The sequence below is a fragment of the Tachypleus tridentatus genome, chromosome 3 (assembly GCF_004210375.1).
Source record: "Tachypleus tridentatus isolate NWPU-2018 chromosome 3, ASM421037v1, whole genome shotgun sequence".
Taxonomy (NCBI): Eukaryota; Metazoa; Arthropoda; class Merostomata; order Xiphosura; family Limulidae; genus Tachypleus; species Tachypleus tridentatus.
The window spans coordinates 98079705-98106208 of record NC_134827.1 but is presented as its reverse complement, the minus strand read 5'-3'; the positions used below and the strand labels follow the sequence as shown (position 1 = coordinate 98106208).

The window sequence follows — 26504 nt, the reverse complement described above, 5'->3', positions numbered from 1 at the left end:
AAAAAAACAAGTTTCAGCAGGCATAATGAGCTCTGTATTGAGCGGAACGCGTCGTTGACAATCAATATGGCATACATAATATACTTGAAATACTGTTATGCTTTCTTCTTCCAGTTGAAGCCCCCACTGCTATAGTAGTGTGTCTGCAGACTTATGCTGCTATAATTCGGTTTCCGATGCCCCCTGGTGGGCAGAGCACATATAGCCCTTTGTGTAGCTTTGTGCTTAACAATAAAAAACTATAACTTCTGGTTGAAAATTCCCAAAAGACTGAATAAAACGTTATGTAGTGTTAAAAATAAGATAAGCCTAATACAATCTCTTGTGAAAATTATAATTAAATGTAAATATTACTGGTGACAAATAGTTGATATTTTTAGCTCCTTAAAAGAGATGTCAAAATTCGGCTTAAAATTTTATGAATTACTATTTGTGCAAAGATTGAAGCAGCAACATTTTCTTATTTTAAATAAGCAAAGATTTGAGATGAAATTGAACCAAACTAATATATATGAGATAAACAGTTTTAATATTTCCATTTTATTGTTTAATTATTTTCTAGAATGATAAAAATACTTTATGTTCAATAGGATTTTGTAGAGCAAGGTACAAGAGGCTGTTCCACATTTAAACTGAAATAAAAGCTTTGTTCGTGTTTTTTTTTTATTATCAAAGCCACAAAGGCTATCTGCTCAGCCCACCGAGGGGAATCGAACCCCTGATTTTAGCGTTGTAAATCTGGAGACATACCGCTGTATAGGGGGGCAAAGTAAAAGATATGTGTATTAAGTTCATTTCTTTGCTATCCAAAAATGAAAGCTTTTAGTGTTAAAGATATCTATTAACTTCCTCAAAAATGTTGATTTGTGAAAAATATATCATGTAGCACATGATCCAGATTAGTTTGGCGAAATGGGTTATTATTGAATTGGAAATTGATTGAGGTAAGACGTAGGACGTCTGTTGTTTGTACGAGTCGAATCGAATGTTAGTAATAACTTTACGAGTGCAATTAGTGTGTTGTGGTCCTGATTCAGACAAGAATTTTATAGTTAAAAAGTGAACACTTAAGCAGGTAGTATTTTGATTCACATATTTTTGTTTTGGAATTATTGTTTTCTTCTTTATTATGTTCTAACACTTTTACTGAATGGCTTAGCTTAATTACGCTGATATTTAATCCACTGAGGTAGATTCTTCATTTTGCATACGATGTTGTGACAAGTTGTAACCAGGAGGGTGTATTTACTGTATCTCACTACATGCATAACCATTCATAATATTCAAAAGTACAGCCAGAAGGTGTCAACAATGTTCAGTGAATGCTACATGGTTTATTTTTGTCTAACGAAATAGATTCATTAGTCTTTCATTTTTATACTAGTCTCGTAGTATTGGGACTAATATTCAGTTTATAAAAAGTTGAGAGACGAATTTTCGGAAGGCAAATAATACTTTTATGTGTTTAATTAATAATAGTTTTACATTTTAATTATGAATAATTGTCCCAGTAATTTTCAGTTGGAAAATTTTAATTGTATATTGGTTTAGAATAGGCAATTGAAATTTTTATTAAACAACTTGTGTATAATATTAATAGAATAACACGTAATTATTTTGAATTTTTTTAGTTTAGGTTTTATTTCGAGAAGAACTGTGTGAAAAAATAACAATATGACTCTACCAAAGGTAATTAATAATTTAATAATTAATGGTAAAGTAGCTATATATTGTGCACTCTTCTCTATATTTGTGTATGGAGCATACATAAAGAATTTCAAAGATTGGGACCACCATATTCTTTTTATTTCTTAACATTTTTCCTTTACATTACCAAGACATACAAGATTCTGTGCTGTCAGTAGTCTAAATTCCAAAGCATTGGTGTGTTTTCAACTTGCTATACATTTCAAATAAAGAGGAATATTAAAGTAAATCCTTTCTTTCAGTTTCTTACCCCCTGATAAATATAAACAGTGTTAATTGGATAACAGTTTAATATAAATTAATTTGTTCTTGAATAATCAAAACATTTATTTTCTGAACTTTGGACTATGTGAAGTATCACTGGGTGAACACAGCAGTGTGAAAGTTTATTTACAAAACAATTTGTCAGAATTGTTAGATAAAGTATTATGAACAAATTTGTTTTTACTAGGGTTTAAAAACTGGTGATGAAATGACTTGCACTTATCCTTCTCAGATCTAAAGTGTTCCTATCCTTCTCAGCTTTTACATGAAAAGACCCCTGAGTATTCTATAGAAAATATTGAAATTGACTTGCATCCTTATGTAGAAAGAAATATTGAGGCATTAAACATAGATGGAGCACTCAGACCAGACTATTTTTTCTCAGGGTTTTAAAAGATCTTGTAGATAAGATATGCATGCATCTTTCATTTGGTTGTGGTAAGTCAACAGATGATGGGTAGGTTGATGTCTGAGAATTGCTTTTAAATGGAAAGATAAAAACTGCTCTGGAAATTATAGACCAGTTAGTATTACTTCTGTAATGGAGAAAAAAAAAAGTCTAGGAAGTCTGATAAAAGGCTTCCCCCACTGGGACAGCTGTAGGTTTACGGATTTACAATACTATTGGTGGCCAGTAATCAATTTTTCTTCCCTCTCAATCCTGTTTATAGGAGGTCCCTTCAGTGTGCACTAAAAGAAGGATGATAGTGCTGCCTTTCTATCCTCCATTCTTTTTCTTCTTTCATTTGAGAAGATCTACATTGGTGGCTAGATGAGGCCCGTACATCAGCTGGTGTGCCACTTTTTTCCTTGTGTCCATGCGTATATTTTTTTCATGAAAAGGATAACTTCATGAAAATTAAGATCATTTAATTGTTGTTGTTTTTTTAAGAGCAATCATATGGGGAACTTAAATGCTAGCATTATGTGAAGTCGGAAAATGAAAGATTTCTAGCTCATGACTTGAGGTCAAAGTCACTGGCTAACAAGCTCAGAGAGTTTAGAAGAATATCAGAAATAACCCTAGGACGTGATTCCTTGATTTATTTTGTATAATTTTTAAAATACTAATGAAGACTTGTTCCTTTATAGTTCATTTGTGAGGTTGAATATTAGTTGCAATTGTTGTTTATTGTCTAAGATAAGCATAATTATTATTGTTATGATAATTTTAAATTTGTAACTTATTAATGTGCAATAATAGAAAGTGTGAATGTATATGAAACCATAATTTTTAAGCCAAAATAAAACACTAAAATTAGAGAAAATACACTCAATTTTTTAAAAAAGATCCGAGAGTTTAAGCTACAACATGGATTATAAAAGATATCCTAGTTTTTTAATCCCACATTGTAGCTTGTACCCTGGGATCTTTTTTTTTAAAAAAATGCAGCATATTTTGTCTAATTTTTATGTGTTTTGTTTTAGCTTAAAAATTGTGGTTACAATATAATTAATGAGAAATTGGGAATTGCTGTTTCTAACACTGTCCTTCCTCATGATATTGTTTATTCATTTAACTTTATTTAAGTGTATTTATTTAACTTCACATGCGTATATATATTATAATAGTGTAAATAAAAGGAATGTTGTTTTAACTATATGGCTTGTTGCTGATACTGAATTTAATATTTTATTTGTTTGCTTGTTTTATGCAAAATAACTTTCATTCATAGACAACATCTAAAAGAGAAATATAGCATGAATTGTTTTCTTAATATATTCTGTGTTTTATCCATACGTAGGTATTGTTCAATAAGAGCTCATTAAGTCTGAGAGGAATAACACGATTGTTATCATCTGTTGCCAATCCTTCAATAGAAACTAAATTTTCTGGAGGACATTGTTTTGGTAAGTCAAGTACACTCTGAAGGTCAGCTAACCAAGTACAAAAGAATTTACTGATAACTTAGTGTTGAGGTACAAAGATATATATACAGTAAAGGTTTTCTGTTTTTGATAAACTGTCTGGTGTCCTTCAATGAAATGATCTTAAATTATATGATTTGTGTTTAGATGTTGTTACTTTCACTTTGTGTATAAGAGATTTTCAACTTTCTCAGTGTTGATTTATTATGCAAGCAGCTTGTAAGTAACTGACAGTTTTATCAAGTATGAAGACACATTTTTATTTGCTTGAGGAAAAACTAGTTATATGACTGATCAGTTCTTTTAAAAATCTACCACAAATGCTATTTTATCATTGAATGTAGTAAGTTGCATCAAGTAATATGTGTGTGGATATTTGATTGTAAAAAGTACCATAACTGGCATTATTAATGTCAACTTTTTGTTGAATAAAAAATAGTGTTCTTAACTTGTAGAACTCACTGATGAGCAAAAGGAATATCAAGCCCTTGCTAGAAAGTTTACTCATGAGGAAATCATTCCAGTTGCATCGCATCATGATAAAACTGGAGAGGTGAGCTATTTTTCAGGTTGAAAGCTTTATAAATTATATATTTCTGAAAAACTTAAACTGAACCTTAAACTCAAAATCTGATACTAATATAATATCCTTAAGACTTGAACTATGTAGAAATTTGTATCTTAGAGCATCTTATTTCTTTTTAATCTGAAGATGACCTAGGAAGGTTGAAACATTGTTCTCTCCTTATCATTAAAAGTATTAATATCCATACCAGCTGTTCTGAGATATATTTTTATTTGAAGTGGGTTTTTTTCATTTAGAACAATGTAGAAATTTAGTCTAAAATGTTATACTGTTTTCCTTTGAACAAGATTTTCTCAAGTTATTGTGTTCACATACATATTTTAAGGCCACTGTCACAGTCTTAATATTGGCACTAAATTTTTCTTGAACTCTCTTTAATGATAACTTGCCATAATTTAAAGGAAGTCAAATATTTTATATGCAAACTCTTTCTCTGTCTCTCTCTCTCTCTCATTTTTGGTGCTCAAGGACAAGATTGTTGATAATGTTTTTCCTCGATGTGACGTGAATTACTTTGTAAATTAAGATCAGTTGGTCTTCTTTCTGTAATGCTAAGATTATAGAGAATCTGATAAAAGGAAATGAAGGTGAATAAAAATCATAATTTTAATAAGTTGTTTTTACTAAAGAATGTATGAATCATTATTGTACTATTAAAGGTAAACCTTGGTTTCATCCTAAGAATGAAAATACTTGTTTTCATCTTGGTTTTTGTCTTTTATCTCCATAATCTCTAGGACCTCCTCAATTTTTTTTTCAGCTAATTATATGTGTTTCAAGTTGTCGTATTTTTTTACTTTAACACAAAATGTTGTAGGCCCAGCATGAGTCGGTGATTTGGGCACTTCACTTACATTCAATTTACTTAAAATCTCAACACACTAGATGCACATTGTAATTTAAGAACTGTAATTGACTTGCATTTTCTTCCATGAGGTGCATCTCTTGGACCAAACCTGTGAATACTTGACTGACTTGTATCTACTCTTTCTTTTGGTTTTGTGACTAATCAGTGTTTAACCTGTGTGCACATTTTGGGATTAAGAAATATATAGCTTTTGTAGGTGATGTAGGTTTAATCATTATCCTTTGTACAAGTTTTGTAATTAATAAATATATATAAGGTATAACCTTGTGATGTTAGACACACAGAGTGTTGAAGAAACCTAGTGACCATGTGGGACATTTCAATGTCTTCAAGGTTGGACTTGTGTAGATCAATCCTAAAATCTCTTTCAGAATGTGCTATACCCATCAAACATCTAATACAAAAGACACTTTTGAGCTGAATGACAAACTGATCAATTTTACTAGTAAGAAACACCTGATCTTGCTGAAACTTGGGTTTTGTGAGGAAGTATTAAACCTTTACATGTTGTCAGTAATGGGTCTCTAAGTGACTTTAAGAAAATGAAAAATACAACGCATAAACACTGCTTCCTGAAATGGGATTATGGGGATTGATAGATTTATTCCCCAAATACCTTTCCCTTTACAATGCATACTAACATCAACACTTTCCTCTCTTACACTGTGATCATGTTGTTCACATTTCTTTACCCCTGATTTCGTTTTTGCATATTTTAAGAAAGTTTGAAACTTTTCTCACACGTTATTCTTACTTGTATAGATTTTCATTTTTAAGTGTGTATTTAAGTCATGATCTATGTCACTGGATTAGTTTAACTTGGGCTTAATAACTTCTCTATTCTTGGAAAGAAATATCAATAATTTTGCATTGTATACTACACAGAGTAAAAAAAAAGAATTTTACTCTGAATTACTGTAAGTACAGGGGTGGGCAAAAAAAAGTGTTCACCGTTAAATATTGTTTGTTTGTTATATCATTTATTATGTATAAAAGTATATGTTTTTAGAAAGCACTTGATTAGATCTTTTCAAATATATCCTGAAATCCTAATTTTAACACTGGCTTTTATAAATATCTGAACTTTTCATGATTGAGTTGCATTTTTTCACAAAAAGTCTTGGTCACCTGCTGTAGTTTCTTATATCTTCTTCTCCAACTATCCTACAAAGTGAGTGCATTCTAAAAACGTTTAGTTTTACATATTGTTTTCTTATCCAATAAAAGATAACAAATGAACAACATTTTCAAGGAGACCCACTTTTTTTGTGTATTCTGTGTGTATATACTTTTTCATATATCACATGTGTATTTTGTTGTTATCATACATTGTTAACTTTTTCACAAAAAGTCTTGGTCACCTGCTGTAGTTTCTTATATCTTCTTCTCCAACTATCCTACAAAGTGAGTGCATTCTAAAAACGTTTAGTTTTACATATTGTTTTCTTATCCAATAAAAGATAACAAATGAACAACATTTTCAAGGAGACCCACTTTTTTTGTGTATTCTGTGTGTATATACTTTTTCATATATCACATGTGTATTTTGTTGTTATCATACATTGTTAGTTTATTATGTAGGTTTAGTACTAATCATAAAGGTGCTTGACTCATAAATCAATAAACTGTAATTTCTAAGTTTCATAATTTAGCTTACTTTTAACTGGAGTGGTGTAATGAATTAGCCTTGGCTACTTCTGTACGTTTAGCCTGTACTTTTATTGATAAAATTGGGTGTGTACTCTAACTTTTATTATTAAGGCTGTGATCAAAAGTTCAGTTGTAGTAATGAATATATTTAGTGATTGTTGGTTTGATTGTGCAAAAAATTAAATATGTTTAATGCATATAAGATTTTCTTCATGATGCATGATCAAAAAGACAACATATTTTATCAAGTACTGAAATTTTGTTATTAGAAGCTTAAAGATATTTTTAATTAAATCTTTAATTAATATTAAAATGCCTAATATTTGTTATACCATCAGGGAAGAGGGTTTTTCATGTTTTATCTCAAAACATTGCTTGAGATATGGGACCTGATGCTCGAGTTATGCAATGTGCCTTTTGTGTAGTTACTGTACAGTGGTTTCAGTAACTAAATGCTATGTTGTTTTCATAGTCTCATCTTTTCCTCTTTTTATACCTGTATTTATACACCTCATAATACAATCTTATGAGGCACAGCATTCATCTGTTCACTGATTCAGATTTTAATGCATTAAAAACTTTCATGTGATTTGTTTTAAATAATACATTTTCATAGTGAAGGCACCCCACTGGTACAGATGTTAGTCTTGTGATTTACAATGCTAAAATAAGGGGTTCAGTTCCCTTCAGTGGACTCAGCAGATAGCCCAATGTGATGTTGCTGTAAGAAAATACACACACACACCATAGTGAAAACTACAACTTAGGAATTCACCAATTTAAAGAACTGGGTAAAAACTAATTCATATTTCTGAACAAAAGATTTCTGAGATTTTCTGTTTTGGTCTTGATTATCTTATCTACTTTGTGAATGTTGTGTAATATTACACAGAATTTAAAATTTTTTATTTTTGTAGTATCCTCATAAACTTGTAGAAAAAGCTTGGAAATTAGGACTAATGAATCACAGTATTCCACAAAAGTATGGTAAGTTGTTGGACCATGTTACAAGTGACATTCAAATGGTTTACATATTGTAAAATATCATTGGCAAACATTATTAAATTCTTGTTTTATAAGTACAAAATAATATTGTGGATTGGAAATGTACTTGAGCACCCACATCTCAATCTCCTAATATCTAATTTTCTTATGTGAGTGTACGAATTGGAGGTTAAGACTGATAGACAGTGTATCCCCATCACAGTGTGGGTCCTATTTCTTCAGTTACCTCTGAAACCTAGGATACACTTTTATAGTCCCATGTTGTAGCTTGTATCCTAAGATCCTTTCTAAAAATATGCACCATAGTTTATTTCATGATAATGTGTTTTGTTTATGGCTTGAAAATTTATTTTGTTTATTCATTTTGCTTCATTTGAATGTAATTATTTAATTTTACTAAGAGATATATTCTAAATATAATTCTACATTTCTTTTAAATATGCAGTTTTTCTGTTTCTATTCCCAAAGTAGAGAGAGAATATGCATTAGTTATTTTTGCACAATAGAGATTTGCTCAGTTTTCTCAAAACATCTTTCATTAATAGACTTGCTTTTAGAAATATTAACTTCTATTTTTTATGATATAACTTCTTTGTTAAGAAATATGATTCATTTTAACAATTATTTTTTTTATTTAGTATTCAAATGAATTCATCACCTCCTACAATATTCATGATATCTGGAATTTTCTTATTTCCTTTTGGCTCTGTGTTAATTTCTGTAATATTGAATTTATCAGCCATGGTGCTTCCATTGCATTGCTAATTTCTTTACTTTCAACTGCCACTGAAATTAAATATCACTCATATTTGCACAGAACTTGTTTCTGCCTTTTATCACTAATGTGCTGTATGAGATGAACATAATGAAAAGTGCAAATCTGTGGTTGATGAGTAGTTTTTTTTAACAGTGTTGGAGTCTTTGGTCAATACTACAAATGAAGAATCATAAAATGAGTAAACAGATTGTTTAGAGCTCTATTGCAGTGATTCCCACAAGCCATTTCGTGGATTAGAAGTTGTCCTTGAATTAATTGCTACCAATCTGCAACTTGTTGGGGCTGACACTTATTTACTTTTTTTCCAATATTTGATGACTTAAAAGTTACCTAAGGATTAGTTTTGATTTGAAAGAAATGGTGGAAACTTCCAAATATTTAGAATGTTGGTCTCTGAATATTTTTGTAGAATTTTACTAGTCTGTGGTCGCCAAAAATCTGGGTGGTAGTATTTTTGGGCAGTACATCAAAAAACAGAAACAAATGAGCACATGATTTACTTATGTGGCAGTTGGCCTTGATTTACAAAATTAATTTTCCAGTTTGAGAGCTTCACATTTATCATAGAGCACAGTAGTATTTTTATATTAAGATCAGGTATCCATTGAAAATATATTGGTTGTTGGTGTTTATTAAATGGCCTCAACCTTAACAAGTATGCATTTTATAATAAATACTTTTAGAAATCCATTATATCACTCTTCAATAATTTTAAGCTAGAAAGTGCAAGAATATTTTGTTTTTCAGCAGAATCCAGTTCCATTTTCTTTTTCTCCAACTGTGGTCCACTTTTCTTTCCACTTTATCTTTTAGTTGTGCTAAAAATCCAGAATTACAATTTTCACTTGCAAATATTTCTGTTTAATTTGTTATTACTGCTAAATGATTGATTTCAGGTGGAGCTGGTCTTGGTATCTTTGATAGCTGCCTCATTACAGAAGAAATAGCATATGGTTGTACAGGGATTCAAAATATCTTAACAGCTAATAGTCTAGGAGTAAGTATAAATATTATCCACCTTGTCAGAAAACTCCAATTTTAGTGTGTTATACTATTTCATGTAGGTACAACTGAACAACTTGAATTGTATATCAATCCCTGCATTGAAGTTGTTTGTGTACATTTAATTAAAATCATTTTTAAACTGTTTAATTATGTTTATGAAAATGTTCATTGCATTTGGTAACTGTTAAAAATACCATAATTAAAAAAAAAATCTTTTAAACAAAATACCTATTTTATGTTTTTCTATATGGATTAGGAAACAGTGTGAAAATATTTTACAGTTGGTCAGTTTGATAATTATGAGGTAGTAAAAGAATAAAATGTTTTATGGTTTAATTTAATTTAAATAAATCAAAATTAGTTTTCATGTTTGTTGTTGCTAGGATTGGCATCCTTATTTATAATTTTTCTGTTGTTGAGAATTCTAAATTTATCTCTTTCATTTGTTAGTTAACAGAAAATGTTGTACATGTTTAACCTTTTATGAGGATAGGAAGCACCAGTGATTCTGGCTGGAAATGAAGAACAGAAAAAGAAATACTTAACCAGAATGACAGAAGAGCCTTTAGTATGTGTAAGTTATTTGATTTATTTGTGATTGTACTATTAGTCTAATACTTTTTAAAAATATTCTCACATATATTACACTTTATACAGAAGCATTATTATAATCTGGAACAAAAAATATTATAATTCTTTGGAATGTAAGGACTTGTATTTTGGGTAAGAAATGACATTCTTGGATTTGAGCATTTGTATCATATAATGTTTATTTTAAGATAGATCTACATTGTAGAGCTGTATAATTATAAACAAAATAAATTAAATTTATTCTTTAATATGCAACTGCTAAATGAAATATCAAAATTGTTGATTACTGTTTTTAAAAAGTACACTTGTTTGTACTTACCTTATCACTCTTAGTAACATAAAATAAAACAACACAAGATACACTTACCATCAGTGATTAATAATACATCTTAACAGAAGGTCAGGTAGTTATATTTTATATTATATGTTTTTCAGGCCTGTTGTGTGACTGAACCCACAGCAGGTTCTGATGTGGCAGGTATCAAAACAAAAGCAGAGAAGAAAGGTGACAAATGGATCCTGAATGGCCAAAAAATGTGGATCACCAATGGTGGGAAAGCTAATTGGTAAAGCACTTATGCAAAGTTTGCCAAGTTCAATTACAACTCTGTGTGATTTACTTTATTTGGAGGAAAAGTAGTGGCATATGTACTAGACCACAAGTGATATAAAGTTTATATCAGTGTTTTTTGTGTAGATTATTAGAGTAAGCAGACATGTTGACATAGTTTTTATATCCAAAAACATAGTTTTATTATTTGCTAGACTGTGTAATCTTTGAAACTGATGTCCAGAAGCTAAATTTGGTCAGCTAGCTGAGACCAGCTCTAGGCCTACAACAAAAATAGTTTTGGTTTTTAATGTTTTATTTCTGAGAAGTTTTTTAATAACATTTATTATTTATATATATACATGAGATTATCTAATTGATGATGGCACAAAAATTAATCAATGTTAAAATCTATTCATTACTTTTGTGTAATAAAAAAGTAAATTAATATGCAGGGTGGACCGTAAGTCCCTACCAATCCATATATCTTATGTATCCAGTGTATCTGTGTGCTGTCCTTCATTCTCGCTGCATAATATTATGCACAATACTCTCTTCAAGTGTAAATGGACTTACATAAGCCATACTTTTCTGAAAAAAACAAACAAATTTATAATATATGCGTAATTGAATATAACATAATAACATATGGATGGGTAGGGACTTACGAGCCACTCTGTATGTTTTGTATATAATTCACAGATAAATGATAATACATAGGTAATGGATAAATGTTTTACTTAAAATTTTAAATTGACATATGACCTGATGATCACACGAATCAATTTATGCTAGCTAACAGTCACCAGTTTTTAATAATCCAACTGTTAAAGCAAAAACTCTAGAACATTCCTGGAATCCCTAACTTCCATACCATACTCAATAAAAAAAAAAAAAAAGTTGATATCCCATTGAGAAGACAGCTAATTTTTTCCATTTTAAGACAACTTCCAACACTCTTCTCACCAGAAATGAGGTGTTTGCATATTATTTTGTAGTCATAAAACTTCTACTCACCATTGTTCTTTTGGAACAGAACTTATTTCACTATCATGTTTTTGTATTCTTCTCCAGTAATGTTGTACTTTTGTAATAGCTCTGTGGTAAAGATTGATTTTACAATTTTATTGTTTTGTTTTGTAGTGCAAATTGGTTGTACTTTTGATTTGATCTCTTCATCTCAAAATTTATTTCATTCTTTGTCAATGTTGAATGTAAAGCTTTGTGTCAAATGTAACATTCTTTGTACTGGTGCTAGATCTTAATTTTAGCATAAAGATGTATGTATATTGTTTAATGTTGTGCAGAACATTACATTTAGTTATAAGTAACCAAAAAATGGGGTCCTATAGTGGTTTTCATTATTACTTGTTTCATTCGTTTATTTAATAAGATATGTGAACAACAGTATACATAGATATGCATCAGTATGATTTAATAATTTAATTCATTTAATAGGTTTGTGCTTAAGAGTTGTTTTTCTTCTCATTAAAGGTACTTTGTGTTGGCTCGCAGCAATCCGGATCCTAAGTGCCCAACTAGTAAAGCATTCACAAGTTTCATTGTAGATGCTAATTCTCCTGGTGTATCTTTTGGACCAAAGGTGTGCCAAAATCAATTAGTAAACATTCACAGTAAACAATAAAAACTAAAAGTGGTCATAAATGCAGTTAAATGTAACTTCCAACTTCTTTCAAAAGGTTGAGACTGTGCTAGTGACAGGGTCTTAAAATTATAATCTTCCAAATTTTAACTTTTAACTACAAGTAGGTACTAATGAAATGTTATATTGGTAAAATAATTATTTAAATTACGCTGTTTTAATAAACTAAGAATGATAGCTAATGAAAAGATGTTTTTAAAGTGTTATATTTCACATATAAATTAATAAATATTTCGGATAAAGTCATAAAAACATATATATTTCAGAGGTAAATTATTACAATGTAACAGATATAAATTAAACTTGTAAATTATTGCTTTCTTGTAAATATATTTTGATTGTCATATATTGGAGATGTTTGTGTAAGTAACTTTGTTTTAATTGAGCTTTTAACATTGGAATATGGGATGTATTTAGTAAGTACATGTAAATTAGTTGCCAGTTATAGTGCTCATTTATGAAAGTTTTAGCTTAGACTTCCTTCAGTTTTACAAGTAGCATGCACAGTGTATTATTATGAATAAAACATTTTCTTGTGTTTGCAGAGTCTATATTTACTAAATTTATCTGGAGTTTGTAATCTGTTATGTTTGTGGAAATAAAGATATTCAGTTTGTATAGTTTAAATTCCTGTGATGAACTGATATCTTTTAGTTGGGTTTTTATAGTTACAAAACATGGTATGTAGGCTCATTTATCAATATTTCTTCCAATATGTAAATATTTTAAAAAGTCCAAAAGTTAAATGGAGTTCATTGTTGTCATTCGTGTGATTACCAAGCCTGACAAAGCTGTTTTTTGTTGTAGTTGTTTATTTATTATTGGTGAATTCTTTTTCAAATGTGTTTTTGTTCAAAGAGTAAAAATTGTGTGTAATATGGCTCACATGTTTTGTATTTTTTACTTTTAGGAATGGAACATGGGTCAAAGGGCTTCAGATACCCGAAGTGTTACATTTGAAGATGTAGAAGTGCCAAAAGAGGTATTTTTGGGGAAAAATTTTACCATTTTTATTTGTAATACACATTGAAAGATGTTATATATACTGAGCAAACTTGTGGAATTAGAAGCTATCTTTCATCTGCACCTGGTAACAGATGGAGAGGACAGATGTACAAGAGTATCTTCTCATGGGAGGTTTCAGAAAACTGCTCCTTGGTGTGGATTCCTGTATGTGGTGAGGGGACCTCCAATGGAAGGTTCTGTTCCTTCAGCTACCTCCTCCGGCATCTAAACATCCACCCACGTACTTGTCATGCGTGGTGACCTGTGAAATGGAGGTGAGGATCTTGGTAGTTGAGGGGTCCAACCCTAACACACCACTTTAGCCTTGAATTCCTGTGGATCAGCAGCCTTTTGGTGGCCCCCTTTGGGTCAGTCAACTGGTCCACTTGGGTTAGGGTCAACCAAGTACCAATGTTGGAAGTTCTCAACAGATGTTGTGGACATTGTGTCTGATGCTGGTGTTTGGGTATAGTGCCTACTAAACCCTGGCATTGCTGCAGTGTCCTTGCTTGACATTGTAGTGTGTCCCCTCGTAGGGCTTTATGGTGGGTGGGGTCAGTGGGCACCGAAATTTTCTTTTTCTCCTATGGATCCTACTAATAAAAATTTAAATAAAGTAGTGGAAAAAAACAGTCAATAGGTAAATACCATGTCTTAAAGACTCTGATCACCAATCTTCAACATCTGTACCTCCAGTTCTACCTCATTTTCTCATCCTACATTCTCTTTCAGAGAAACCTTTAGGTTCCAGAGTCAGAGGTTCAGTCACTCAAAGACGTCATATCGTGGTTCCCTGATATGTTCTCATTGTGGTGGCAAGGACTATGATGCCTATGAGTATGAAACGGACCCACATTGTGTCAACTGCAATGGTTCTCACCCTTCCTACTTTCGTTCTTGCCCTAAATGGTTGGAGGAAACACAGGTGCAACATTAGAAAACGACTCATAACATTACTTATCCTGAGCTTCAAAATTGCTGTCCACAACTTCATCTCGGACATATGCTGCTTCACTTCGTTCCACAACAACAGCTCTCTCTGTGCCTGCAAGAGAATCGTTCTCAAAACGAATGAAAAGCCTTTTGACCTCCATGGTTAAAAAAGTTGATGAATCAACTTCTACAATCATCTCTGTTCCTTGCATACATTCCAACAAACCCCAAGATCCACATCCTTTGGTTCCAGGTACAGGCATTTCTTCAGATACATCTTTTTCTCTCACCCCAAGATGCCAAAGAGCCCTTCGTTTGCATCCTCAGTCACTGGAATCCCTTTCCAACAACAAAGACCTGTCCAATTGACCCAGTAGGGGTTCCATGGAGGTCGATAGACCTTCCCTGAATAAGGACAGTAAGGAAAAAAGACGTGGTCATAAACAGAAGGGTTCTCCAGCCAATTCGCCTACACGTCATTAAAAATGGCCACCTTGATACAATGGAACTGTTGAGATTTACATTCTAATCTGGATGACATCCAAACGCTGCTTGCTTCCTGCCATACTGTATGTCTTTCCTTACAGGAAACATTTCTGAAACCTGCTGATACAGTCACCTTTAGGCAGGTTTCTTTGTACAGAAATGACAGGCTGTGTGATGGATGAGTACATGGAGGGGTGGCACTGATGGGTGATCAGCATGTGCCCACCCTGTCTTTGTCACTCAACACACCCTTGGAGGCCATAGCCATCTGTGTTTCCTTGGATCATACCATCATTGTTTGTTCTCTCTACCTGTCACCTGGAGAGACATTTGATCAATCAGATCTTGATGCTCTCATTGAACAGTTGCCGTCTCCATTTCTAATCCTGGGAAACTTTAATGGACATCATTCCCTCTGGGGAAGTGCTGTTATTGATAGGAGGGGTCACTCTGTAGAGCATATGCTCTCTGATAACAACCTTTCTCTTTTCAGTACTGGTTGTTCTACTTATTTTCATGCACCTAGTCAGTCCTTTACTGTTATTGATTTCTCAGTTTGCTCCACTTCATTATTCTCCCATTTTTCATGGAGGGTTGACAATAATCCACGAGGCAGTGAACATTTTCCTATAATTTTGAGAGAGACTGGCTGTGGTTGATGCCACCCAACCCGCATGCCCCAGTTGAAGCTGGATCAGGCAGACTGGCTCACTTTCACTGCTCTCACAGAACTTGATCCTGCCATCATCTGTCAGTCATCAATAAACGACTATGGGGTAGCAGTAACTGACTGTATTATACAAGCAGCTGCTCATTGTATTCCTGAAACCTTGACACATTTCCACTATATCCTCGTCCTTGGTGGAATCCTGCCTGCCACATGGCAAGGAAGGCTCAAAAACGGGCCTGGGGTACATTCCGTAGATATCCCACACTTTCAAACCGCATCACTTTCCAGCAGGCCTGTGCACATGCTAGGTGGGTAAGACATCAAAGCTAGAAGGAATCTTGGATTAAGTTCACAACTGGCATGTCTTCTACCACCAGTTCCAAACTCATATGGGACAGGGTTCGAAAGTTTAGGGGGCACTACACTTCTGTCCCCCTCTCAATCTTCTTCCCTAATGGCCAAGAAGTAGCTGTTATCCGGAGCATCGCCGATATTCGAAGTGAAAGCTTTTGCCAGGTATCTAGTAATTCTGCTTGTTCCTCCACCGACTTGGCCATCAAGACTCAGGCAGAGTGATCACCTCTTTACTATTATCTTACCTTTCTCTAAGCTTGGGAAAGATCCCAAGATTCCTTCAAACTACCATCCACTTGCTTTGATGAGCTGTCTCTGTAAGACCTCTGAGAGGATGGTTAATGCTCATCTTGTTTGGTTCCTCAAATCAAACAACCTCCTCTCCCCTACCCCCAGCGACAGCATTCAACCATGGACCACCTGATTTGACATGAAACGTAAATCAGAGAAGCCTTTCTTAAACAACAACATCTTGTATTAATATTTTTTGACATGAAGAAGGCTTATGACACAACATGGAGGTATGGCATTTTGTGAGACCTCCATATATATGGGTTATATAGTCATTTACCCATTTTTATTTAAAAAATTTTAATGGACAGGAGATTCTAAGTTTGTATGAGCTCGACACTTTCCCATTCTTTTCTACAGGAACTTGGAGTCCTTCAAGGCTGTGTTTTAAGTGTTACACTTTTATTATAAAGATTAATGCCATCACTGAATGACTCTCTATCAATGTTGCAAACAGGCTCTATGTCGACAACTTTCATGTCATGTCTGTTATCGAACATGAGACATATTGAGCAGCAACTACAAACTGCCCTCGATAGTGTACTGAAGAAGACCACAGTGAACAGCTTTAATTTCTCTCTCTCTAAAACTGCTTGCATGCACTTTTGCTGCCAACGGGGTATTCACCTTGATCCTGAACTCTGTATTGGTGTAGTTGTGCTGCCTGTAGTCTGTGAGACCAAGTTCTTGGTGCTTATCTTTGACCGTAAGCTGACCTTTGTACCACACATTAAGTAGCTATGGGTCAAATGTACAAGAGCACTGAACATCCTTTATGTTCTCTCTACCACCATTTGGGGAACAGATCGATGTTCTTATTCGATCAAAACATTGTTCGCTCTTCTATGTAAAATATTTTCTCAACCCAAACGAGCCGTTTTTGCATATAAAGTTATTGTACTTGACATGTTAGTCTTCCTGGCAGGTTATGATAATTACCATTATGCTACAGAAAGTCCTTTATAACTTCTCTTACTGTAGTTTCTCTCTTAACATTGTACTTTGGATGTCAACATTGGTTTTATGCTCTTTATGTTTTTAAATGCTGTTTTGTTTTACCTTCATTTCATTTTATGAATTTTGCTACATTTACTTTACTTTTACCTTTTTATCGGACGTTTGGGGCAGATAGCCTAGCTGCTTTAAGCTATAAAACACTAAATCAACCAACCAATCAGAAAACTGAAATTTGTTTTTGTTATAACAAAGAAATGTGTGGCACTTTCAGTAATTATTGTCCTTGTTGAGAAAACATGAATAATATTCCAAGTGTAAAATGTTTGACTAAGGTTAATTATAGCTTTTGTGTTTTTCAGACTGTCATTATACTATTTATGACTCTTCAGTTATTGTGGCTTGTCACATCATAAATGTCCTCATGGGTGAAAGGGCAAGCATACTTGGTGTGACGGGGATTCAAACTCACAACCATAGGATTACGAATCGAGTACTTTAACCACTTGGCCATGCTGGACTGGTCGCGTGAACTAAGCAATACAATTAGCTTTGGAAAATATTTTGAATTATTTTTATTCAGATTCATTTTCAGACTATCATCATACCATTTATGACTCTTTAGTTTTGATCACTTGTATCTCCATGCTAATTCTCATGTATATAATTCTGTGGATCTAATTTTAAGTCTCTACAGAACCGATTTTACTTCCTATGGGAACTCAAGTTGAAAACCTTTCTAAAATCTTGTTTTAGGTTTGGTTTTAAAGATTTCGTTACACATTAAAATCTGATTTCAAGTAAACTGATTTATTAAATTCTGTAACCTCTCATAAGAGTTCCAAGTTCTCAATTTTTTTCTGTTCATTAAAGACATTGAATAACTTTGAAAACACTTTTCTGCTATAATTTTGTGTTGTCCAAATTCATAAATGTCAGATGTCAAGCTCTTTTTCCCAAAAATTATTGGAAGAGTTTGGAAAATCAACAAATTTAAAAATATTGAAATGCAAGATATTAAGATGAACTTGCCTTGCTGTTATTGTTTAAAGTTGCTAAAAATAGTTGTTTTATATTAGAAGAATCTCTTCTTTTCTGTGTGTACTGATTTGTTCTTTTACCTTGCACTTGACTGATATTTTAGCATCTTCCTTTGTTATTACTACATTGGAGTGATTATTCTTATATGTTCTTTCAAACATTATGAACAGTTGCTATACTCTTTAGAGGAAATTCATTTTAAATTACAGAAAACTGTAAAAATAAAACTTTATGACTTATAATTTTGGTATTTTAAGCTCTGATGTGCTGATGAAAACACTGAACTTGTATCAAAATCAAAATGTGGTCTTCATTTACAGAAATAAACTTTTTAACAGTTTCACTTAACAGCCTTCAGTAGGAGCATACATCACACACAATTATAGATGCACACATTTTTAACCATGTGTATTCCAAAAGATGAATGTTGTGTGTTTGGCCTACACAATGAATAGTATAGTTGTTCATTAACATAACTTTGTTTTCAGAATGTCTTGATTGGTGAAGGAGCTGGTTTCAAGATTGCTATGGGTGCTTTCGACATGAGTAGAGCTTCTGTAAGTAGATATTTTACTAATTTGATGGCTTTTAATAAATTGGATATAAATATTTTTTTACATAAGATCGTTTTAAAGAACATTAGATTGTTTTAAAAAATATTAATTTGTTGGTATAAACTATTGAGAAAAAAAAATCTTAAAAAAAAGTTCATTACATGTCTGGAAAAATAATATTGGTTGGGTAAAATATTTTTTTTCACTAGCAAAGCTATAAATATGACGTTTAAGAGTTATTAATAGTTTTATTATCATTTCATTTGGTTTGTAAAAAATACATATACAGCTGCAATGACATGGAATATTTAAAAAACTGTCACTTTAATTAATTAAGAAACAATTCAGTAGAATCATTAGTGTTGTTTAGATTTGTAATTCAAAGTCAGATTAACTCCAGCAATTCACATCTGTACTGTTGCTTCATGCAAAAACATCTGTGTACTTTATAATTTCTCCATTTGTAATTATCTGATCAGTTAAAACTAAGATCTAAAGATGTCTGAAGAACTGAGTTCCTCACTCTACTGGGTGTATTATCAGAAGAGTAAAATAAAGTGTATTTAGTTTGTGGAAGTGACAAAAATTAAGTGGGACATGACAGTTTTGTAATATTAACCATATTGTCTTTATAAATTGTATTTTTGTAACACCAGGTGGCTGCAGATGCTGTAGGCCTAGCACAAAGAGCTTTCATTGAGAGTACAAAATACTCGTTGGAACGAAAAACGTTTGGTAGTCTAATTGCTGAAGTAAGATTTGACGAATTTTATCTTGTATATCTTGTGTTATTTCTTATAACTTGTGTCTCAAATTGCTTCCACAGCTTTTTGGGTGAATAAGAATAGATACAAAAATACATAACCATTGCTTAAAAAGTATTCATATTTATTCAAAAGAAATGTTTTTTCAAATGATATTAGAGAAATGGATTAATGACTACAGTTCATTTAAAGCATAGCTTTAGTAATGCAGAGTAGTTTAATTTTAATTATAGCCAATGGTTAATTATTTGTTTGAAAGTGATCTCTTTCAAGTAATTTTGACATTTTGTTTGATATCTTTGGTGAATTATGTCATTGAAAAAATGTTATTAGTTAAAATAATTTTACTCCTGGTCAGAGTATCTCAAAAAAAATTGCAAAAGAAATCTTAAGTGAATCTGTTTTGATATGGTATTTATATCAGCTTAATGAACTTGCTTTATGATATCAATTTATAAGACAGTTTCTGCAGTAACTTAAGTTATTACAGTACTTTGACCTTCAATCATTGATATGTTTAAATCAAATGCTGCAATATTTATAATTATAGATATTTTAAACACACACACATGCACAGTTTATATAAAAATTCACACATTGCAGTAAATATTTTGACTACTTATTCAAGAAAGTATTGTGTTTGTTTAATTAAATGTAGATTTATTTTCAACATGTTACAAGCAATAAGGTGTACTTCAGTGTGGTAAAATGTAGTATTTCCAAAATCTTTAGTTTTTTTTGTTATCCATATACAGGTAAACATTGATATAAAATGCATCGATAAAGCGCGATAATCAGTTGGGCGCGATAGGGTCTTAGGCCCCAAATTTTTTTGGGGTTTCTACAGAGGCCGCCGCTTAATATTACCACTGCTTAATGTAATCAGCCGGTTAATGTGATCAAAAATCAAAAACCAAATCCACTTCAATCTTTTTGTATGGTTTTCACGCCGCATATTGTGATCAAACCCCGGCCTGCATGTAATAATTCCTGGTGCTGTCAACTGCAGTAAAGTACATAATCTGCCAGTCATAGGATAGCTCTCAGTGCGTAGGCAAGAAGTATCAAAACTTTATTTTCATTAAAACCACAAGTCATCCTTGATCGACCGATGGATGACGAAGGATGAGTCATATACACTCATACACCAGTGACAGTGGCATGAAGTGCTGCAAACGATAGCGTCAATGTTGAAACCATATAAATTTCTAAGAAACAGCTCGCTCCCCAGAAGCTTTCAGATGAAATAGTTTCTTGGAAATCTGTGACGTCAGCTATTCCCTTTTATTCTAATATTGCCGAATAACTGAAAGGTCTTGTAACACCAGCTCCTAGGCAGAATTTCGTCGACCGAATCAATTTTGTCGTGAGTGAATGGGATAGTGACCATCCGGTGGCGACAGACTGCGATTTTCATATTTTTTCAACATACAGCGTATTTATACCCATGGAGAAGAGAGGCACCAAAAGGAATGCTTACACAGTACAAGAGAAGATACAGATTGTGCAGCGAATCCGGAACGGGGAAGCAAGGACCAAGATTATGAAAGAAATAGGAGTTCCAGAGTCTACACTTTGAGGTTGGCTGAAGAATGAAGATCAACTGAGAGAATTCTGCAACCAGGAAGACAGAATGACAGGACTACAGAGGAAGAAAGCCAAGACAGCAGCAGACCCAGCAGTGGACATGGAAGTTTATGATTGGTTTGTGAGACTTCGAGCAGACAACATTCCCATCTCAGGACCCATGGTCCTTGCAAAGGCAGAGAAGACCTACCAGCAACTATACCAGAAAGAAGATTGGCAGCCCACCCATGGATGGCTACAGAGATTCAAGGAGCGGCACGGCATCAACCAGATCAAGATTTGTGGAGAGGCAAAGTCGGAGAAAGCAATAGAGAACCCAGCGGCAGCACCCACAGATTTTACCACTCCAGATGAAGAAGAAGAAGATGTCCCCATTCCAGAAGAACTCAGGAATTGCATCACCTCAACTCAGGCAGTACAGTACACAGAACAACTTCTATATTGGGCAGAACACCACAATCTAGGAATTTGCAAGATACTACAGATCCAGGACCTAATGAGAACTGCGAAGAGGATGCGGAACCAAGGAGGAAGACAACAGACACTTTTGGAGGCTTTTGAAAGAAAGAAGACTACTGAGTAACTATAAATTTGTGCATTTCAACTTGTTTTATGTGCTTACTATATTTTATTGTTATTAAATTTTTTGAAAAATCCGTTTTTGTTTCAGTACTGAATTCGTATTTTAAACTTTGCCATGACATTTTCTTATCTGGTAATTATTTGACTTCAGTTTGTACTTGGATTTTAATAATTAGCAAATAAATTATCAAAATTAATTACTATATGTATTAACTTTTAAAATTGAACTAATTTTAATCAGCATCTAATCGTAAAAATGATCACATGATTGCTCTGACGGACCTACTTTTAGAATATCAGCCCCCATCAAAGTAATGAATTCGATAAATTTCTTTAGAATTCTGCTTTTTACATTTAATTTCAGTCTTAAAATTGAGTTTAATAAATAAAAATAAATAAAAAAAATGCTATATCATTGGTGTAAGTAGTTTTGTTTGTTTTTCTCTATTTCACTACAAAACGCGTAAATTTTGCATTATTGCTCACCCCGAGGGTCAAAAAAATATATAATCAAATCGGTATAAGGCGCAATCAGATACAACGCGTTCGAATTTTTTGGACCCCAACTAGCGCCTTATATCGATGTTTGACTGTATTATTCTGTAAGTTTTAATGTAATCTATTCTGTATTCAGCACCAAGCCATTCAGTTCATGTTGGCTGAAATGGCTATTGGTATCGAAACAGCCCGTTTGGCATGGATGAGAGCAGCATGGGAGATTGACCAAGGCAGGAGAAACACATACTGGGCATCCATAGCTAAAGCCTTGGCTAGTGATGTGGCTAATAAATGTGCTACTGATGCAGTTCAGGTGAGAGATCTACTACAGACACGTTTTTGTTTCAGTTATTATGTTTACAATATTTGTTATGATCAGATGAAGGAAAGTTTTTCCCCAGTGACATTGAGATTGTTATTTTAATATGCAAAGTTGTTGTAGAAAATTTTCAAATTCACAAACATTTAGGGACAGTTCATAGAAAGGAAGGTATAAATTAAGTCACAGGTTGTCTATTAAGTAAAGAAAAAACTGTTATATATGAGTACCAAATAGGATATGCTTATTTACCCTGATACTAATTTTGTTATGGAGGCTTTAGCTATACTGGTAATACTGTGAATGGCTGGGAAACGTCCCTACTGGTTACCAGAGCAAAAGCTATTAGATTGTTCAGTGAAATACTGTTGTTGATCTGAGAATACCTGTCAGTTAACTTTGAAAGTTTGTAAGATAAATTAACTTTGATTTTACATATCTGTAAACTAGAAATACACTGAACAGCTAATTGTAAAGTACAGAAGAAAATTGTATTTAACACTTGGAGGCCTATGACAAATAATCTTGGTTAAAATGTTCTTGTAATAAGTGCATTATAAATGTTAATTTATAATTAACATAATTATAATAACATAGCATAAATTAAATTAATTTGTGCAAGACAAGCACAAATGCAGTGTCAACAGAATGGCCATGATTTGTATGTTAGTGTGATACAACACTGCTACAATGTCCAGAACAAATACAATATGTACAGTATTTTAAATGTTAAGCAGATCTACTCATAATATGATAAGTGGGAAAGAAAATATAATGTTTGTATCATATACGTCATAATCTAGAGACTGACTCATTATTACTCAGTTCCCCTGCTCGGATAGCAGTAAGTCTTTGGTTCTACAATGCTAAAATCAGGGGTTTGATTCCCTGAGGTGGACACAGCAGATAGCTCATTGTGGCTTTGCTATAAAAAAAACGCACACACAGTTCTTAATTATCCTTTAAAGCACTTAATAAATTTGAAGTTACTATTTAGCTTCTGAGAGATCTGTGATTTCTCAAGCAACGTGAATAGACAAAAGACATCCATTGTGTCAAATATAGAAATATATCTATTTATCGTAAGTCATACAGAAATGAAATGTTTATGTTATGTTCAGTTTCAGTATGAAGTTGCAGTTAAGCCAAAGTGCAGTAATTCAACGTTGACCATAACCTTGATATCTTAAAGTTGTCAAAAACAATCATAAAGAACTCATGAGTAAGGTCACTTACCAGTTGACTTTTTTATCAAACTGTTAAACTGATAGTTAGATTGTACAATTGTAATATGTTTGTCAGAATGAATTATTGTGATGTTAAAACATAGCAGGTTGATAGCATAGTTACTAATTATTTGAGTTCCTCATTATTATGGAACAAAAATTATGTTTTTTGTCCAAAGATAATTCATAGCTGTGAGGGTGTTATAATATGACTATTGATCCCACTATTCATTGGTAAAAGAGTAGCCCAAGAGTAGGCATTGGGTGGTGATGACTAGCTGCCTTCCCTCTAGCCTTACACTGCTAAATTAGGGACGGCTAGTGCAGATAGCCCTCGTGTAGCTTTGCACGAAATTCAAAACAAACCAAACCAAAACTTCTATTTATTAACACATCATTTTTCTCTTTAATGCTTTTCTCAATTGAAGGTTTTTTTTTATACCAAATTTTACTTAAGGAAACTTTCATATTTTGATTGTTATAAATCGTGCATGGGGTTTCAAATTTATCTTTATTCATAATTGCTTGTTATGTAATTTTCTTAAGCAGATCTTTGGTGGAAATGGCTTCAACTCTGAATATCCAGTCGAGAAGTTGATGCGTGATGCAAAAATATTTCAGGTAGGTAAATTATGAAAATAAACTTAAGACTAAATCCATGCCATTGACATAAATAATGTAAGTTTAAATTTAAAACATCTAGATTTGAGGTGACATATGCTTTACAGTTCTGGAAATAATTATAAAAATGCATGAGTGATGCACTTATGAGTCACACAAATATAGTAACTGTAAGTAAATGGTCCAATTTTGTATTTGCTGCATCCTAGGGATCACTGTCTTGCTAGTAAATGAATCCCCACTCAGCAAGTCTAATACCAGATGCAAAAACCATTTTGGATAAGAATTTGTTCATAACTTGTTGGTGATCAATTTCATGAAGATCTCAAACAGAATTGTCTAAGATGCAACTAAAACTTCTGTTGCCTCGTATCATGCTTCACTATAGGTGTTATGTGCCGATTTTCATATTTTTATTGTCATCAAACATGTTGTCAACAATTTTTGCTAAACAATTTGAATTTAGATTTTTCTCTACAAAGCACTTTCCTTGAGCTTGGCATTGTCCTGTTCATTAGGATCCAATGACCATCTCAACCATTTGGTGTGGTTATCTTTTTTAAGCTATGGGTGTTGAGGCTACTTTGTGCTGATGTGTATTTTATTATTCCACAGCTAGAATGTTGGCAAGATATCCAGTGGATAGTGAACTGTTTGAAAGTGCTTGAGTTTTGAAAACCAGTACCAGTTTCATTCATCCTTATTTCTTACAGCTCCCTTTGAATTGTAAAATTTCATCTCAATCTATTGTTAGGAGAAGACTTCAACAGAAAAACTTTGATTTGTACAAATTTATCATGTGTCATTTATGTCTGTGGAACCATGAGTGCAGACACAACCTTACTGGTGGTTTACAGTAGGATTGTCTGTTCTTTTATAGGCATGATGCCAGTGCAGCACTGCTTTATTGGTTAGCCAGTCAGTGTAAACTAGCAGCGTATAGCTATGGTGCAGCTCATTTTCATGGATAAGATGGAATGGGGACAAAAGTTGTAATATTTCCATTTTATTCACTGTTTCTGTAATTATTCCATCACTGTGTATTTATACTCAACAAAGAAGGTTTTAGGGTTATTTTATCAAAAGTATATTTGTTTTAGAAAATATGAAAGCAATGCTTGTTACTACATCACCTTAATATTAACTCTACCTTTGAAAAATTTTGAAGTTTCTTACTAGAGGGTAAGATGTTGTATAATAGCTTCTTTAGCTATTAGTATATTAATGTTTTGTTACTGTTTTTGCAGATATATGAAGGTACGTCCCAGATCCAGCGGTTGATAATCTGTAAAGAGCATCTAATGAAGGCTAAACACACCATGATGTAAGAATATGAAAGCCAGAATCAAATAAAGTGCTTAATTTTGAAAGCACTGAAGAAATCTCTATATTCAGATTTACTTGTATCTGTAATTTGCTCAATCAAATGGTTATATGGAAGAAAAAACAGCTTAGTATTTTGTTAAATTTGTGTACCAGATGTGAACTTTATAATTTTAAAAAACTAAAATAAAGTGCTGTCTAAATAATTAATAAAATCAGATCTGTACTTCATGATATATAAATAGTAGTTGGCCTTTTTCATTTTTTTATCTTTTGATTGTCTGTATTTAACAAGCCACAAGTTTCAGTTTAGTTTTTGTAGTATATTTTTACAGTTACATATACTTCTTGTACAGCTATATTTTTAACTTGGTTTTCCACTCGCCGTCCCTAATTTAGCATCGTTAGACAAAAGGGAAGGCAGATCGTCATCACTATCCACTGCCAATTCTTGGGATGATTAGTGAGATTGATCATAAAATTATAATGCTCACATGGCTGAATGGGCGAGCATGTTTGGTGGGACAGGGATTTGAACCACGACCCTCGGATTACGAGTTGAGTGCCTTATCCACCTGACCCTTCTGTGCCCTTTTAATTTGGCAGATATAATTTATATAAATAAAGCACTAAAACCATATGCTATATATTATAATGTATTTCGAACGAATCCCCTATTTATTATGTTACTTATGTTACGTGCGCTATGTAATACAATTTTGAAGAGCTTGAAATTTTAATTTTAATTTAGAAGTTAATA

The 26504-nt window shown here is 32.7% G+C and overlaps 1 protein-coding gene across 5 annotated transcripts; it reads left to right on the top strand.

Annotated features, from left to right (window-relative positions):
• The first annotated feature begins 936 nt into the window (after positions 1-936).
• LOC143247563 (medium-chain specific acyl-CoA dehydrogenase, mitochondrial-like) lies at positions 937-26005 on the top strand. Of its 5 annotated transcripts, none has more exons than XM_076495840.1 (15): positions 937-1075; positions 1632-1689; positions 3717-3822; positions 4296-4393; positions 7862-7931; positions 9624-9724; positions 10226-10306; positions 10759-10889; positions 12368-12476; positions 13447-13518; positions 18759-18827; positions 19481-19576; positions 22392-22568; positions 24350-24421; positions 25669-26005. In XM_076495840.1, exons 2-15 carry the CDS (start codon positions 1675-1677, stop codon positions 25747-25749), a joined length of 1278 nt encoding a protein of 425 aa, XP_076351955.1. In that variant the 5' UTR covers positions 937-1075; positions 1632-1674; the 3' UTR covers positions 25750-26005. The 5 variants fall into 5 exon arrangements, with proteins under 5 accessions (XP_076351955.1, XP_076351959.1, XP_076351956.1 ...); XM_076495844.1 differs by having other exon boundaries at positions 9624-9728; positions 10230-10306; XM_076495841.1 differs by having other exon boundaries at positions 968-1075; positions 1637-1689.
• The last annotated feature ends 499 nt before the right edge of the window (positions 26006-26504 follow it).

What these genes read in the sequence shown, in the direction of transcription:
- LOC143247563 (XM_076495840.1), top strand. An exon ending in CAGTATTCCACAAAAGTATG is followed by an intron (nt 7,932 to 9,623) that starts GTAAGTTGTTGG and finishes GATTGATTTCAG; the next exon opens with GTGGAGCTGGTCTTGGTATC. An exon ending in TCGACATGAGTAGAGCTTCT is followed by an intron (nt 18,828 to 19,480) that starts GTAAGTAGATAT and finishes TTGTAACACCAG; the next exon opens with GTGGCTGCAGATGCTGTAGG.